The sequence below is a fragment of the Natrix helvetica genome, assembly GCF_964273705.1.
Source record: "Natrix helvetica genome assembly, chromosome: 3".
Taxonomy (NCBI): domain Eukaryota; kingdom Metazoa; phylum Chordata; class Lepidosauria; order Squamata; family Natricidae; genus Natrix; species Natrix helvetica.
In genome coordinates, this window is record NC_138549.1 from 198,033 (window position 1) to 214,845 (window position 16,813).

The window sequence follows — 16,813 nt, forward strand, 5'->3', positions numbered from 1 at the left end:
CTATTAAGAACAGCTAATTCACGCTGTTTTGCTTGGAAACCTGAGCTTTAAAAGCATTTTTGGATTCAAAGCGTGTGGTTTACTTAAGATTTTTCTCCCTCCCTTCACTTCCTCTAATCTAATCTCAGGAACATAGTCTGCATTTGCTTTTCAACAAGTACTCAAAAGACTTAACAGAACATAGATTGCAGGATGCATGTGTAAAAGTAGAAGCATTGTATTAAAACTAAAATAATTTCCCAGCCAAAGGTGAGAGGCTTGGAGGGTGGCAGGGAGCAAAAACACCTCAAAGCCTTGGGAAGCCCAGGAAAAGACCATGCTAGAGAGATGAGCTTCTGAAGAGCCCTTCCTGCCAATCTTAACAACTAGCTAGGTTTACAACATGAGATCCTAAGCCATTTAGGACTTCCAGTGTTAGTATCTTAATATGACAGCACAGAGATAATATGATTTCCGTATTTGCACTACTTAGCAGACAAATTTGTAAAATTATTGGCTGAAGGTTTAAGTTACATTTGTCTCTTTAAAAGCTTTTGGGAAAGTATACATTCATCACAGCACAGAAGTTCATTGCTCCTTGAGTGATTGTTACAGTCCAATTTTTGACCTGTGTTCAGTGTCTTCTTTTGCCCCAGAAACCCCATGCTGAAGCAGCATCCCTGGTATGTGGGGAAGGAGTGCCTCATGTATTTTGGAACTCCCTGGCTGCTCCTTTGAGAGGATATTCTGTGGGGACATGCTCTCTGCAGGAGCGTCTTGGTTTTTACAGAAGACGATCAAATGCCCTGCATAAATGTGACTCAGAATCACGCATGTCCATATCAATAATCCATGATGCACACGAGACAGCATGCAAGCAAGGACTAAATGCCAGACAACTGAATGCTGGCACATTGTCGCTTTCAGAGAAGAGTTTTGTTGCTACCCAATAAACCCTAGGGCAGGGCTTCCCAACCTTTTCTCTGCACCACATCTCTAGAACGCTTCTGATATGTTATTGAACCCCTTAAAAAACAAATAATTATATGCATATAATTATACAGGTGCACTATAATTTTGAAATTCTAAACCCAAGTTTTCGCACTCCCTGGAATATCGCCCCACATCTCCGGTTGGGACCCCCTGCCCTGGGCCTATGAAATGGCTCAACAGGAGTAGGAATCAGGGATGACCTGGGTGGGAATATGGTAGAACCGAGGCAAAAGGGGCTGAAACTTTTTCAAGCTCAGGACAACAGGATAACACTTGGAAGCAGCTCTAGCAGACATCGTGTGAATTACAAGGAGGAGAAACAGCACAACTAGATTTTTGATCTCATGATGGCCAATCTCATGACCTGAATGCCCTCTTAGGCCCCAGGCGGTAAACCTCTTTTGTTCTGCTTGCAATGATGCACCTTCTGAGTTTCTGAAGGTTTTGTGTCCTGGCCAATGTTGTGTTTAAATGCTAGAGAAGGAACTCATTTGGAAATTCTCAATGTACTAATTCATCTGACATTGTAAGATACAGAGAAACTGCAAAACTCCATTATGGGTTGAGCTCAGGCATAAAATAGGACAATTTAAACAGTAATTTCCATGTGCAATTACCAAGGTTGCCAGCATTAACTCTTACAAGCACAAGGCAAGAAAAGGCCTAGCGCCACATCCAGGAACACTTCAGTGATTGATGTGATGCTGAAGGTTCACAGCCAAAGGGCTGCCCAAATACTCTTTGTCAGGTAAAACTCAAAATGGAGTCAGAGGTTTTTCCTTAGACCAAATACCTGAAGAGGTTTGAAAGGGGCCAAAACAACTGCCGCCCCGAGTCCCTTGGTGGAGAGGGTGCGGCATATAAATTAGATTAATAAAATAAATAAATAAATAAAATTGCAATTGTTGTTCACGTGTTGAGGTGCGAGATGTGATCTGTGGGCAAAAGAGAGACGTGCTGGAGCAAACAGCCTGGTTGCTCTCTAATGATCCTTGGGCCCTGACTGGATTAAGCCAGGAGCAAGAATTGCCAGAGGAATGAATTTCAGCCCTCTGTGATTTTGCTGGCTCTGGCTCCTACGTATTGGTAGTGCTGGAAAGGTTTGGGACCTAGGGGGCATCCTCGGCCCTTCTGCCCAAGCTCCGCCTGGAACTGGAAAGGGAAACTAGCCTGGTTCTAAAATGCAGAGTTGGCCCTTCCCTTTGGTGTTGGCAGCATCCCGCCTGCAACCATCTCGGGAACTTCTCTGCGAACCAGAAGGGAGGAGGAGGAGGAGGAGGAGGAGGTCTCCAGCACTGGGCTACCTTGGGATGCCTCCTGTGCCTGCTGCCCAAGGGCTCAGCCCACCTCTCTTGTATCAGAAGGGGGCGGGGGGGGGGAGAAGTCTTCACTGGAGCTGGGGTACCTACTGGAAGGTCATGACGTCTGCTTCCAGGGGCAGCTGGAGAGAAGGTGGGAATAGCAGATTTTAGAGTCTGATATCTTGCTGTGGGGAGGCGTGGTAGATTGACAGGTGTGTGTGAGAGTCATAGAGGTCCATGTGACCCAGAGCTGTTTTATTAGTTGGGCGGTTCCTAAGGAAGGGAGGCGAAGTCGCTCTGTGGGGGCCACACTCTGCACTGCTGAGTCCTTCGGCTGCAGATGGGCCTGCCGGGCTCTTCACCTCCACTCACCCTGGTTCTCCTTTGCCAGGGAGTTGGGGGTCATGAGGTTCGAGAAGTTTGGCTTCCTGAGGGGGGCAGGCACCGTGTTCTTCAGCTTGTTGAGCTTGTCCCTCTCTTCTTGACATTTCCTCAGGCATGGCGGGCAAAGGTCTTTCTCTTCTACCAAATAGAGCGTCTCAAGGCGTTTGATGTTATCAATAAAGATTTCCTCTTCGGTGGGTCCAGGAAATGGGTTCCTCTTGGAGTTTAGCTTCTTCAGTTTAGGGAGCTTTACGATGCTGTTCGGGAGCAGCGTCAGCAGATTATCGAACACCCCAACTTCCTGGAGCTCCTTCAAGGCTCCCAGGGTGGTTGGGAGATTGTCAATGTGGTTGAGGCCGAGATTAAGGTTCCGCAGGCTCTTGAGCTGGTTGAGCTCCATGGGCAAGCTGCGGGCGGTGAGCTTGTTGTTGGAGAGGTTCAGGAAAATGAGGTTCTGTAGGTTCCCTATGGTTTCTGGCAGCTTATCGATCTGGTTGCTGTGCAGGTCCAGCCAGCGCAGGTTCTGGAATTTATCGATCGCCTCCGGGATTTTCTTAATCATGTTTCTGCTGAGGTCCAGCTCATCAATGTCCTCCAGTTTCAGGATGCACCTGGGAAAGGTCGTGATGCCCATCTTGCTCAGGTCAAGGCGGCGCTTCCCGTCAAAGGTGATCTTTATGCAGGTCTTGGCGACCTTCAAGGTGACCTTTTTCCCCTTGGGGGGTTTTGCTCCTCCCTTGGCCATCTCCCTCACTGAAAAGACAGCAGCAGCTCGGGGGGCATGAAAAGGCGCTCCGTTGAAGTCAGCTTGATGTTGAACCCTGAAAGCACACAAAGACATGCAGGCACAGAGTTAACTCGGAAGGGAGGCTCTTTATGTGACCCCCCCGTCCCCCCCCCGTCCCCGTCTGCCATTCTGCAGGGCTGCTGAAACCTGGGCTGCAATGGGGACATCGGGGGCCCATGCCAAGCTGATCAGACAAGAATAGAGGGGCACCTGTTTTCTCCACCCGTCTGCGGGGAGCTGCTAAAATGGGTTGAACATCAACATGCTGAAACCTGGTCTTTGATATTGCTCCTCATACAACACTTTTTCTATCAATACACATTCTGTTGCTGCTAATCAGAAAGTGTTTACCATTTCAAAGCTGGGATTGTCATAGAACTAGAATAATATTCTTTTATCCTAAAGAATCTTAAAGGAAACAAAAGTTGTGCAGCCCCCAGCAGAGCCTGTGGTTTTAACTCTTCTTGCTTGGAACTGTTGGGACATGGAATTGACTTGGAATTCCAATGGCTGTACAACCTCAGGGAGGTAAGATTCATAGTTTATAAGGCTCATCCACTGGCTACTGCAAAGGAAGGCCATTTGTACCTAACAATATAGGAATGAAAATCGTATTCAAATAATTAGTTTTCAATGACACTAATTTACACATGATAGACTCTGACACCCTTTAATATCAGGTGTTTTCATGATTAATCTCTGTGGTTAAAGCAGCAAGTAGAACTGCTCTGTGCCATAAACCCATGGATTATAGCCAGCCAATAAAAGGATTTTTAAAAAAATTGTAGCAAAAAAGAGCTAGCCAGTTTGGTATATTTATACCAAACTTTTGAGGAAAGCATTATATGTTCCTTTCATTAGACAAATTCAGTGGGAGTGCCTACATTTTCCACGGAAAGGAAAAGTCCTGGCTCATGCTTCATTTTATATTCCTCCTGTATACACCGCAGCGGTTCAGGGCTGGTTTTTGCTCCCCATAGCACAGTGAGGAGACGCATCCAGAACCAAAGGATTTATAGGGGAAGCAGAAACCTGCATCACAGATGATGGATCTACCACTTGGGGAGCAGAGATAGAAACTTCAAGGTTTTCAAGGATTCTTTTTTAGAAATAGTATTACTATTAGAATAACAGCAGGCGTGGATACTCCGACAGGAGGAGGAGGAGGATGGGGCACTTGGACTACTACTGGCTCGGCTGATTCCTTGCCATGGCTCTCCCTGGCAGCGGCAGTGGCATCAGCAGCACCTACCTGGCCCTCCGGGGTCCCCCAGCCTGCTCCAATATTTGTTCCTGGGGAGGGCAAGGGAAGGAAGCATTTGTGAGGTCGTCAGTCAGGGCTGGCAAACCTCACAGCCACCTCACAATGCATCTCCTCTGCCTCCCCTTGACTAAGCTGTCCTGTTTTGGGTGATCCCCCCAATGAAGGAGTCAGAAAAAGTGCTCGGAGGAGGGATGCCCTAATCCTAATCCCCCCCCCATGGCCCCCTCACTCTCCTTACCTGGGACTCCCCCAGCCTCCCGCATGAGGATGACCCAGGCTGCTTGCTGGGATTTCGGTCGCCAAGCAAGACGGTCGTGTGACATCTTGCTTTGCGACTGCATTGCTTAGCCATCCCAATTGCTGCCATAAGGCAAGGACTCCCTGTATTCCCTCCTCCCCTTGCTTGCTCTCATGACAGGTGTCCTCCCTCCTCCTCCCAAGGCTGCTCTCTCTGCCTTCACCCACTGAAGGCCAGGATGCCTTCCGCTGGCTCACTCGCTCGCTCGGCCCTCAGCCTGGCTCCTGGAGGCGGCCAGGGCAGAGCAGTTTTCAAGAAGAAGCCCTCCCCGCCCCCTCCCCCTCCCCTACCCCCAGGACAGAAGGCCAGGAAGGGCAGGGATGGCTGCCGGCTGCTTTGCAAGAGCCGAGGAGGTTCGGGTTGGCTTAGCCCCAACTGATCCCCCTGCATTTAATTGTGAAGAGTCAAATCACTGTTTTGATAAATGATTGTTTGTAAAATAACATAGATGTGTTTAGAACGCAGTTCTCCATTAGAAGGCTTTCGTTACAAGCGCTCCGGGCTTTTTGGTTGCTCATTAATCATGTACGAATCCAGGGACATCCAGGGAGATCAGAGGGAAGTGCTGGCTCTCAGTTTCTCTCAATAACCCATTGGAACAATACACATGGCAGGGTGTGTGTGTGTGTGTGTGTGTGTCTGGGCCAGGTCCCTCCGTTCACCCCCAAATTTCTCCGGAGGAAGGAAAGAGGTGGCGAGGGCATTCTTGGGTCACCTTCTGGCCAGGGGGTGGCTCTTCTTGACTTTTCTGAGGAGCGAGTGGTTCACAAGTATTAGAAAATATTTTTTACAAGAGCCCCACTTCCTCTGAAATCTGCTATGGTCTTTTAATCGCTCACTTTTTAATCAGAATTAATAAAATGAGCAAAGAGAGTAAGAATTAGCCCAACTCCTGCCTCAGGGCTGCTTAGTGCGTTTAGGCAGGTGTAGATTAAGAGGAAACCACCGGGAGGAGGAACGGAGGTGCCCTGAGGCTAGGGTCAAAAAAGTCAAGATGCTTTCTAAAAGGAAGATTTCTGAATCGGGCAATAAAGTCTTTGGAATTTCTCCTTCGTAGACCTGGTTTTTGTTTAAATGCTAGAATCCCTAAGCCAGCCTGCAGCATGCAGGGGACTTTCCCGCAAGGCCCCATGTGAGCTGCCAGATCCGAAGCCCCGGAGAACTCTCGTCTCCAGCAGCTGCCAGGTTTTTCCTTCTTCTTGACGAGGGAAACGCACCTCCTCGAGTTTGAACCCGAGTGGCCAGAAAGGCTCCCCAGCGGCTTTCCTAGGGGGACACAGCTGTGAGCAAAGCCTCCACACCTCAGGACGACCAAGAAGGATGGGAGCCCATTGAGAGCCCCTGTCTGACCCCAGAGCGATATAAACCTCCCGCCGTCCCCTTGCGAGATTGCTGCCTCTGATTGACTACTGCGATGTAGCTGAGAAACTTTACTTATAGCTCTGCTTCCTAATGACCAGCTGCTTTAAATTAAATGGAGTCTGCAGTTCCCAATCCGGACTTGTAAATTCTACTGTACACAAAGAATCAACAAGAAAATGAGTATTTTTTTAAAAAAAAAACAGAAACTACATAACGTTGAATGGAATTGAACGCCAGCTAAATTACTACTATTGGGCCTGGCCCCACTTTTTCTTGGCAAACCCATTTTTCCAGGAATCTTCTCTGATTAATGGGGACTTTCTCTGCCAAAGTTTGTTTGTTTGTTTTGTTTGTTTTATTGGATTTATATGCCGCCCTTCTCCCAAAGGACTCAGGGCGGCGTACAACATTAAAAAACACATATCACGAAAGTTAAAAAGAAATTAGATACATATCCATATAAATTTGGAGATAAATCTTTGAACTGCATGGAAAACTCTCATCTGATTTTGCTGGCCCATCAATTCTAAAACCAGAACCACAATTTTAAACAACTGGCAACCTGCTTGCTTCAAGAGAGAGTGACTTACCCGGTTCCTGTGATATTGTAGTCGGCTGTTGTGATGCCGCCTGTGAAACTTGGTATCTAAGCGACAGGAAATTCCAAGCCCTTGGAGATCACACAACACGGGCCTCGTTTCCAATGCCAGCTCCACCTGCCGGGCCTGGGAAGGCAGCCCGGCCTATTCAGAGCCCTGGTGTTGCAACCGTTCCAGAGTGGCCTACAGGAAGCTCCACCACAGCCGTGATCATCGCGCTGCTCCGACACCAGTGACACAGCAGAGGAAGGTGCCTTCTTCTGTGTGGGACACGTGGCAGCAAGCGTGGTACTTTGCCTTCCATGCAAGCAGAGAGTCACAGGAGAGCCACTGGCTCAGGGCAGGGAAGAGAATGAAATCACTTCCACCCGTGGCTGTCCGGCTGCCGATGGGACCCCTCCTGGTGAGCTCTCAGTGGCATTCTTGTAGGCCTGTTTGATGCCACGTCATGCTGCCAACTCTCATTTACCTGGAGATGTAAAATCCTTTCCACACATTCAATTGCCAAGCCCACCCACCCACCCACCCCCTCACTTCTCCCCCATTTGTACTGCATAGATTTGCAGGAAGTCCTCCCTTAATGACCACAATTAGGACTGGCCATTCTGCTGCTAAGAGACCCGGTCCGTAAGCATGACATCACGTGACTGCAATGGACTTACAGTCTTTTTTTTTTATTGTTTTAATTAGACAAATAACACACACACAAAACACTCTTCAATACAACTGCCAGCTAGCATGTCAATTGGTTACATTTGAGTTCCGTGCATTACTACAATCATTATACTTCATTCACATTAAATTGTGCATTTTAAATCAAAAACGATACCCACATTCTCCTTTAGCTACATTTGTTTTGAGAGTACTTTTATCAAGAGACATTCGTATTTATATTATTCAATGGATAAACATTTTAACACCGACAACCATCTATGAGAGCTACCACATTCTGTTTATTTATCGCCTAGGATTCCTATTTCTTTCCTCCATCCACCTATACCATTTATCCCATATCTGATAGAATTCTGATTCTTCTTTTCCCTGGATTTCTTTGGTTAATTTGTCCATTTCGGCACAGTCCATCACCTTTCTTATTATTTCCTCTTCGCTTGGGGTTAGCTTGTTTTTCCATTTCTGGGCATAGGCAATCCTTGCCGCCGTTATTATATGCAATATTAAGTACTGGATTTCTTTTTTGTATTTTGTAGGCAGTAATCCTAATAAGAAAATTTCCGGTTTCCAATCTATTTTAAATCCCGTTATTGCCTCCAGCCACTTTTGGATCTTTTTCCAATATTTTTTAGCCTCCTCACAGGTCCACCATAGATGATAGTATGTTCCATGTATTGATTCGCATTTCCAACATTTTGGGGATCTATTTGCCGATATTTTGGCTAACCTTGTTGGTGCTAGGTGCCATCTGTAAAACTTTTTATACTGGTTTTCCTTATATGCGGCCGAGAGTGTCATTTTTAAGTTTGTTCCCCAAAATTTTTCCCATTTGTCTAATTCAATATTGTGTCCAAAGTTCTGTGCCCATTTTATCATTTGTTCTTTCACAATTTCCTCTTCCATTTTGTATTTCAGGAGAAATTTGTAAATTCTCCCTATTGACTTACAGTCTTGATAGAGGAGAAGGTCTCTAGCTCAGGGCTGAACCGAGGGGTTAGTTTTCTTGCAGACCTTTCATGACCCAACTAGGCCACATCATCAGTGCTGGTAGAGAGTGGGGCTTATACTGACCAAGTTTGCATGCAGATTTCAGACCCAAGCTGAATCAGGCCTTCTTTGAATCTCAGCTCTCCAATCAAATCAAGGTCGATTTGTACAAATCGGTTTTTGGTCCCATTAGAAAAGGAAATGTGAGTGATGCAATGTTAATTATTATTATTTTTTGCAGAAAACAATCAGAGGAAAAAAAGTCCTTGCTGTTGAAGTGGCAGGTAAAATCTTTTCTTGGTGCTGTTCCACTGAAATCAATCCATCCATCCATCGCTTGAAGCTATTTCCCCCACCCCCCTACCCCCATGAAATTTGGCCAAAGGGATATTCCAAAAGTCTTTGTCCCAAACAAAGTTTTCCTTGTTGGATTACAGTCCTGGGCCAATTTGTTTCTAATTAGTCACATTCAGATTAAATACTTCCCGGTTGTTAATATCTGCACTCCTCTGCCGTGGCTAGCAACTAAGGCAAAATTACCTTGGAGCGATGGAAAGACCTATTTTGGGGTGGCTTATTCAGAAGCATCTGCTATCATAGCAGGAGACGTCAATGCTTCGGTGAGTTCAAACTGCATATACGGTTTGATAGTCTATCACTGGATGGTGAGTGCTGGGGATAATTATACTTTGGCTTGGAGTCAAAGGATGGATTTTGTGATGCGCGGAAGGGCTACGCTTTGCCCAAATGGCAAATAGACTAGAGAAATGATTCAAAAAGAACAAATGGAGATGAACGTAGCCATCAGATGACACTGTATTCGGATTCAGTAGGTGTGTTTAAAGTCCAATCTTCAAGCTCCTAACTTGAACTTTCAACCGGTTGGTTCAAATCCAGCTTTATTTGGTAGGAAAGGGCCATCCAAGGCTTCCGTGGTCTTCCTTAAGCAGGAAGCAAGTTCGGTTGACTAGATTCAGGTTTCACCAAGTTAAGGTAGCAAAAATATCAGCCAATGGATCAGAAGCAGCTGATGAGCAACCTGATTCAAACCCCGTGGGATCCTGTATCAAGGCCACATTCGGAGGTGTTACAGACGTCCCACCTCCAAATGTTGGTTTGATCTTGAATGCAGGAAGACAAAAAAGCCCAGCTGCAATGCACAGAGGGGAGGGGAGGCTGCCCTGTTCTTCCACAAACATTGTGGACCACATCATAAAGCCTTCATTAGAAATAAAAAGATGAACAGCCTGAGAGAGAATTGATAGCAAATCATATTAGCTGTTAGGTTGAAAAATTCTGCCGATTTTTGGCATTGGATTAGGGGAGGCTTTGTTGTTACACAACGGACCCACAGTCGACTGTGGAATTTTAGCAGGCGTTTGGGAGAAATATTTGAGTTCCATCTTTGCAGCAGCTTCTGGAAATAAGCTGCTAATCGAACCTATTACCAGAACGGCCCCCTCTCGCCTCCTCAGAGGTAATTCAGCCTGTTTCCCAACTGGAATCAGGAGAACTGTTGGAAGCTCACACAGAATTGCAAGCCCCTCTCCTTACAGCCTTCTTCCACCCTGTGGACTATATGCCCATAAGACTGAGGCTTCTGACGAGCCTACTTAAAGAGAGAGAGAGAGAGAGAGAGAGAGAGAGAGAGAGAGAGAGAGAGAGAGAGAGAGAGAGAGAGAGCCCCTCCCCCCTCTATACCTGACTTATAGATCCTGGGTTATGAAAAGGGAAGGAAAAGGATCAAGCAAGGAGTTTGGGACCTTTGCCTCCCAAGAGAGAGAAGAGACGCTATCCCGCATGCGTTCTTCTATGCTTAGCCATTGGGTACCTTTCCCTTCCATTCGTCGAGGCTGGTGTGGGCATCCAGAGCAGGAAGGGGAATGAGGGAGTTTGCTTTTCTTCCCAAACCTGACTACAGGCATCCGTAGAAAAAGGCACAAAACAAAATGAGAGAAACTAGCTGAAAGTAACCCCCATCCTGGAAAAATATATATTTAGAAAACAAGGTAAGGAATGCATTCATTTTATGGGAGGCAGCCCAGCCACTGAGCCCATCTTCCTTCTTTTCATGGCCTGGCAGAGGAGAGAGATCAGCAACTTTGAGTACCTCATGTACCTGAATTCTCTGGCGGGACGGACACACAGCGACCTCATGCAGTACCCAGTGTTTCCGTGGGTCCTTGCAGACTACCAGTCCCAGGTGAGCCATTTCTCTGTTGGGCTGAACTGGAGCTTTCTTGAAAGAGAAAGTAGATAGGATGAGAGGGAAGTCCATAGAAAGTGGGTCAGGTCAGCCACTGCAATTCTTGCCCCAGGTGGTGGCTCACTCAAGGGATGTGCCCGTTACCTTCCAGACTCTGAACCTGACCAATCCAGGCACCTTCCGTGACCTCTCCAAGCCCATGGGGGCACAGACGGAGGGCAGGAAAGAGAAATTCATCCAGCGCTTCAAAGAAGTGGAGAAGACCGAAGGTACAAATCTCATTATCAGTAGGGTGTACCCCAAATCCCCCCCCCCACGTCTTTTTGGCAAGAAAGTCTAGAACAAAACTGGGAGCGGCACGAAGGTTGTCCCCACAAAACCAAGGGGAGAATTAGGAGCTGAGTCGAATGGGAGTGGGTGGGTGGGGGGTAGCCTGAGCAAGCAAAGCCCATTAGAACTGATCTTGTCTAGCACCTTCCTGAGTCCCCCGGTAGCCCTGATCAGGGGCCTGCTTTGCTTAAAGATGGGTATGAAAAGTTGCTTGATAAGACATGTTATTTACACATTTCAGGGATTGTTTGATTTTGAAGAAATCAAAACAAATTGATTTATCCAGAAACGAAGTCCATAAATGGCGGATTTTTCCTGTTTGTAGGTAACCTCTCGGCTCAGAGTCACTACTTCACCCATTACTCCTCCGCCATGATTGTGGCTTCCTACCTGGTTCGCCTGGAGCCCTTCACGGAAACCTTCCGATCTTTGCAGGTGGGCTGAACTTGGGGGGAGCCTACCAAACATGGGTGACGGCACCCTTGGCAAAGGCTCTGGTCAGATCTGGAGCTTTTGAGCTGCTCAAGGCCCTCCTTGGAGGGAACGTGGAGGAGTTATGCCCGAGGATTGCCTAGTAAGTTAGTGGAGAACCCAGCAGCACAGCAAGAGGAGGATTCATGTAAAAGTTATTCAGTCTTCACCATTAACTCTTAATTTCTCTGCCCCCTCCACCCCCCCCTCCCCAGTTGCCTACCAGTGAAAATACTGCACAAAACGTAAAACAGCCTATAATGTCCCTTAAAGCAACTGAACAAGGGCTAGATTTAGATTCACCTTCCGTGCAGTGCAGGAGTTTGAAAACGTCAGGCTAGTTCTAGGGCTCTTTCAAAAGAAGTCCATCCTTTGGGAAACGCAGGAGGATCTGTGGAGGCTCTGTGGGTCCAATTTTCATTGCTAAAATAACCATGGAGCACAAGGAGGGGGGGGGGGAAGGTAGGTGCGGAAATGTTCCTGCAGCTTCCTAAAGTGCAGCCCCCCACATCCCTCACCACGTCATCAACCAGATCATGGCATCAGGAAAGGGAAAGGAATTCAAAATGCAAAGAACTACGGACAACTTACAAAGGAAGGTGAGCTGCTTCAGCAACAGGGGGGGGGGATGAGGAGGTGCCATCATGAGGGTCAGCCCAGCAGGAGCAAAGGACCCGGGACCCTTCATCCCTCACGGGGGAGGGGAGCCCTTCCTTTGATCTGGGCCTTCTGAAGAAGCCAAAGTCAAGGTCAGGCAAACCCTTGCGCCAATTTCAATTGATAATCGTTACTGGCCTGGTCGTCTGGCAGCATTTCATTTCTGTACAGTTAAGAGGGTTAAAAAGGTTTAAAAGCATAAATGCTTTTAAAACTAAACAAATAAAAGGGATAATTCACTCCAGCACTATAAATGCAAAAAAAGAATCCTTGGAAAAAACCCAGGGACGCTTAAACTAATAGCAGAAATATGAAAGTACTTTATGAATAAAGCGCTCCTGTTAAATAAACTTCATTATGCTTTAAGTGTGAAGCTGGAGCCCATCGGTGGCGCATGGGTGTGCAGACGGAGGCAGAAGGGGCGCAAGTCGCCGGACGAAAGACATGAAAGAAATGGGCGACCTTCAGCTGCAGATCCCTCCTAGTCCTAGAGACAGACTTGTCTAAGGAAGGGACATAATACAATGGCATGAGCTACAGAAAAAGCCTTCGATTTCTATTATTGTTATAGAAAAAAGTAAAAGCAAATATTTTAAAACATTAAAAAACCGTGACAGGCGGAAAGAAAACAGAAAACAGTTTCTTTTTAACTTTTGGGGTGTGTGTTTTTTAATGTTGTACGCCACCCTGAGTCCTTTGGGAGAAGGGCGGCATATAAATCCAACAGAAACAAAACAAAACAAACAAAGCAAAGAAAGGGATGGCAGGCGAGGAAGGTTCCTGTGTTGTGGCTGGAGAATATTCCCAGCTCCATAATCCACAGGGAAGTGCTAAATCCCTGGAAGGAGCTTCGTCCAGCTGTGCTCATGAAATAGGCCTTTAGCAACCTGGGCTCTGCCTGGTTCAGGGAAGACAGGGAGCTCCCAGGCCCCAGAGAAGGGCTGGGGGAGGGGGTTGTTCCCGCGTGGGCTAAAAGCCTTGATAGCGCCCCCCCCCCCCATCTTTCCTGGGGAATCCTCGCATTCCCAGAGAAAGAAAGCTCACTAATTCCGATACAAATGTATGCAAATACAGTTATTAATATAAGAAATACTGCAAATCAGTTATTGCTTTCTTTATAAATAATACAGCCGTGCGTTTTAGAGATATTACTTTCTCCAAAATGCATTAGACAGCTGCGAAAAATTACATTTTTCTGGATGGTAATATCTTTAACCAGATTTGAGGCACTAACAACATTTTCTATGTAGATATTATTTTTATTTAATACAGGTAACCTTTTTATTACCAATCACATTGTCTCTCTAGAGATTGTCATCAGCTCTCATAAAAACGGAAAAAGCAGATGAGAACGTGTCAGTCTCATATTCTGGCCGCAATGTCGTATATATGCAGATCAAAGCCAGAGGGCTCCGGGGGGCTTCCGGAGGGAGGGGGACTCGTTAGCTGGCGCTTTCTGCAGAGTTGACTTGTCTTTGGAGTCACTGCAGTTTTGGCTGGAAAGTAGCCCCCGGGGTGAACCCAGCAACAATGACTTTGCAACACCCCCCACTGACCTGCTCACCGTGCCTGGCCCTTGCACAACCCCACAAGGCGGAGCAGAGAGTAGTGCAACTAGGGAGAAGGAGGCTGACATGAAGGAGGCGGATAACTCCCCCTGCGGCTTTCCAGAGGAGCGCATTGGGGACATGATTTGCTTCACTTTGGAGGGAGCGCCATTAATGTGCTGACGAGACTGTAAGTTCCAAGAAATCCTTAAGCGAACAGCAGCAGCCGGTGCAACTACCTTTCCGATTTGCAGAGCTGGGCCAGTTAAATCGGAAAGCCCCCTCCCTCACTGTGGGACCTTGCAATTGTTTACAGATTCCAAATAATGAAACAATGACTATGGAAGGTGCAACGATCTGAACCACCTTCCAGTCAATGCTGGTATCCTTCTTCTGGAAAAAAGAGCAGCGTGTAAATGTTTCCTCTGCCCAGCTAAGATTCCTCCTTGCCAAACTCTTCTCTCCCGGGAATGTTACTACAACCAGCTCCCTCTGCCTGTTTCAGTGCCGCTTTGAGGTCCGGGGATTTTGAAATCCATTCCGTGGCCCTTTCCCTTCCTTTCCTGGAAAGCATTTCCTGCATCAGGAGTTCTTGAAACATCCAAATTCTTTTCGGCTTCAGTTTCTGGGCTGAGGAAATATTAGCTTTGAGGTTATGTTGAAACTTAGGGAAGCCACACTGGCTTTCACCTGTACAATATTTTCTGTGCACTTCAGCACTGTCACACACTCTCTGGAAGCACAATAGAAGTGCCACCACGATTAATGGCTAGCAAGGAATTTGTTTCTCCGCGCACTTCACTCCTTTTCCTCCAAAGGTGCCTTGCATGGCGATGTCCAAACAGTCCAGAACATTTCCAAAGCATTTTGTCAAAATCACAGCTTGCCATTCTGGTGGATGTTGATTCCCTTTAGGCTGTGGCCTAAGGCTCTGGGTGGTGGCATGGCTTCACTCCTCCTCCTCCTCTCCACAGGGAGGGGACCTGGACGTTGCAGACCGCATGTTCCACAGCGTGAGGAGCAGCTGGGAGTCGGCCTCAAGAGACAACATGACGGATGTCCGGGAACTGATACCTGAATTCTTTTATCTCCCTGAATTTTTAGCAAACCACAACCACATTGACTTTGGTGAGTGGGCATACGCTGGGTTGGCTTTCCTTTCAGAAAGAATCATGGGCTCTCCACAGCCTCAGAGCGATGGGGATGGATTTACCCGTTGAGTGAAAGAATCAAAATTAAAGCATTCTAGACCAGAGATGGGTTGCCAATTTTTCTACTTCTGGTTCAGGGTTGCTCCCATGCGTGACTTTTCTGCTCATGCACACAGGAGCACAGTCTGGGCGGGTGGGCAGAGCCCCCCCATGCCACTACTATGGGTTCCCCCGATCCGGGCCAAACGGGGAGCAACCCACCTCTGTTCTAGATGAACCTGTGCTCAACCATGCAAATAATGTTGGTATTTTGAGCTGGCTGGATGTCCCATTAAAACGAATCTTTTTTTTTTTAACTTTATGAGAAAGGGGCTCCCGCCTCAACGCTCCTCTCTTCTAACCCCCCCCCCCCCCGGAGGTCTTTCTGGTTCTCCTCATCGGGAGATTCTGTCTAGAGAAAAACTGGAGGGGTCACGGTGGTCCCCAACTCAGCAGTTGAACCCACTTAAAGCCCACGTCGGATGTTTTGGACCTGGGATGGTCACCAAGGGTCTTGGCCCACCACTGTTGCCTTCCAGATGTTTTACTTGTTGCCAGCAGCTTCTCCCACCAAATCCCAGTTGTGCTCTGATGAGGGCTTCGGAAGCTTAATCTATACCGTTAGGTCCCTTTATAGGTATTTCTATTTGATCTCAGGCGGAGGAAAGCTTCTCTGTGTCAGTTCTCTTGGGCCACCCGTGTCTTCTCTTCCGTCCCTTGCAGGGTGCTTGCAGGATGGGACACGGCTGAATGACGTGGATTTGCCACCTTGGGCAGGAGGAAATCCTCACCGGTTCATTCGGCTGCACAGGCAGGTCTGTATGAAAAGGCCGCTTGGAAGGCCGGCAGTGCTGGGCCCAGGACCACACGTCAGAGATAGAAGTCTAATATTCTCAAAATATTTCTCTTAGTCTAAAATAAAGATCAGGAGAAATCTCTGAAAAGAAACAGGATTCCCCTTTTGCAGCCGTTACTCGGAGCCTTTATTGCAACAGAAATGACACGCGAGTCCATTGGGGATCCCCAGGCCTGTAGATTTCCTGGAGGGCCCCCGCCCTTGCCTAGCCCCCTCCCCACCCTCACCCCCTTGCCAGAAGGGACAGGGTGCCTCCCTGCTCCCCCCCCCCCCCCCGGGCGACTGAATGGCTTCGCTTGGGTTTCAGGCCCTGGAGAGCGACTTCGTCAGCAGCCACCTCCACCACTGGATCGACCTCATCTTCGGCTTCAAGCAGCAGGGCTCAGCCGCCGTGAAGGCCGTGAACACCTTCCACCCCTACTTCTACAGTGATCAGGCCCAAATGGGCAGCACTGAGGACCCTCTCGTCAAGAGCACCGTCCTGGGGTTCGTCAGCAATTTCGGACAGATCCCAAAGCAGGTAGGAGGCAACCAATGGCCCAGGTGCCCTCAAGCCACCACGGAGGGCGTAGAGATAGCAAGGAACGGGGTTGCTTTGATCTCACTTTGAGGTGCGCTGCTATTAAGGGATTTCTTGGGAAAGTAACCCGATTGCCAAAAGAAAGTTGGGTTGAGAAAGTTTGTTTTCATCCCCCAGCCACCTCTGAAGCAATATGGAACCTCTCCTTATTAATATCATAATTAATTCATCCAACGATGGTTGTAGGACTCCAGAAGAGGACGCCAGCCAGGGTGCAGATCCTGTCTTTGTGCTAACTTTTCTGATAGCCTCTCTGAGTTTAACACCATTTTAATAGATTTTGTTTTGTTTCGATAATTTGGAAATCATAGATCAGCTTTTCTTCACTTAATCAGTAATCAAGGTTATTA

At 47.5% G+C, this 16,813-nt stretch overlaps 2 protein-coding genes across 2 annotated transcripts in view; one reads left to right on the plus strand and one right to left on the minus strand.

Moving 5' to 3' along the window:
• WDFY4 (WDFY family member 4) overlaps window positions 1-16,813 on the plus strand; it is a 130,448-nt gene that overhangs the window by 93,445 nt on the left and 20,190 nt on the right. Inside the window, exons 49-55 of the mRNA XM_081948944.1 lie at window positions 8,868-8,910; window positions 10,710-10,829; window positions 10,984-11,101; window positions 11,488-11,597; window positions 14,812-14,965; window positions 15,751-15,842; window positions 16,191-16,403. Coding sequence (XP_081805070.1) covers window positions 8,868-8,910; window positions 10,710-10,829; window positions 10,984-11,101; window positions 11,488-11,597; window positions 14,812-14,965; window positions 15,751-15,842; window positions 16,191-16,403 — 850 coding nt within the window. The remainder of the gene's footprint in view (window positions 1-8,867; window positions 8,911-10,709; window positions 10,830-10,983; window positions 11,102-11,487; window positions 11,598-14,811; window positions 14,966-15,750; window positions 15,843-16,190; window positions 16,404-16,813) is intronic.
• Window positions 1,868-3,459, minus strand: LRRC18 (leucine rich repeat containing 18). Its single transcript, XM_081948945.1, has one exon. The coding sequence runs from the start codon at window positions 3,400-3,402 to the stop codon at window positions 2,632-2,634; it is 771 nt and encodes a 256-aa protein (XP_081805071.1). The 5' UTR covers window positions 3,403-3,459; the 3' UTR covers window positions 1,868-2,631.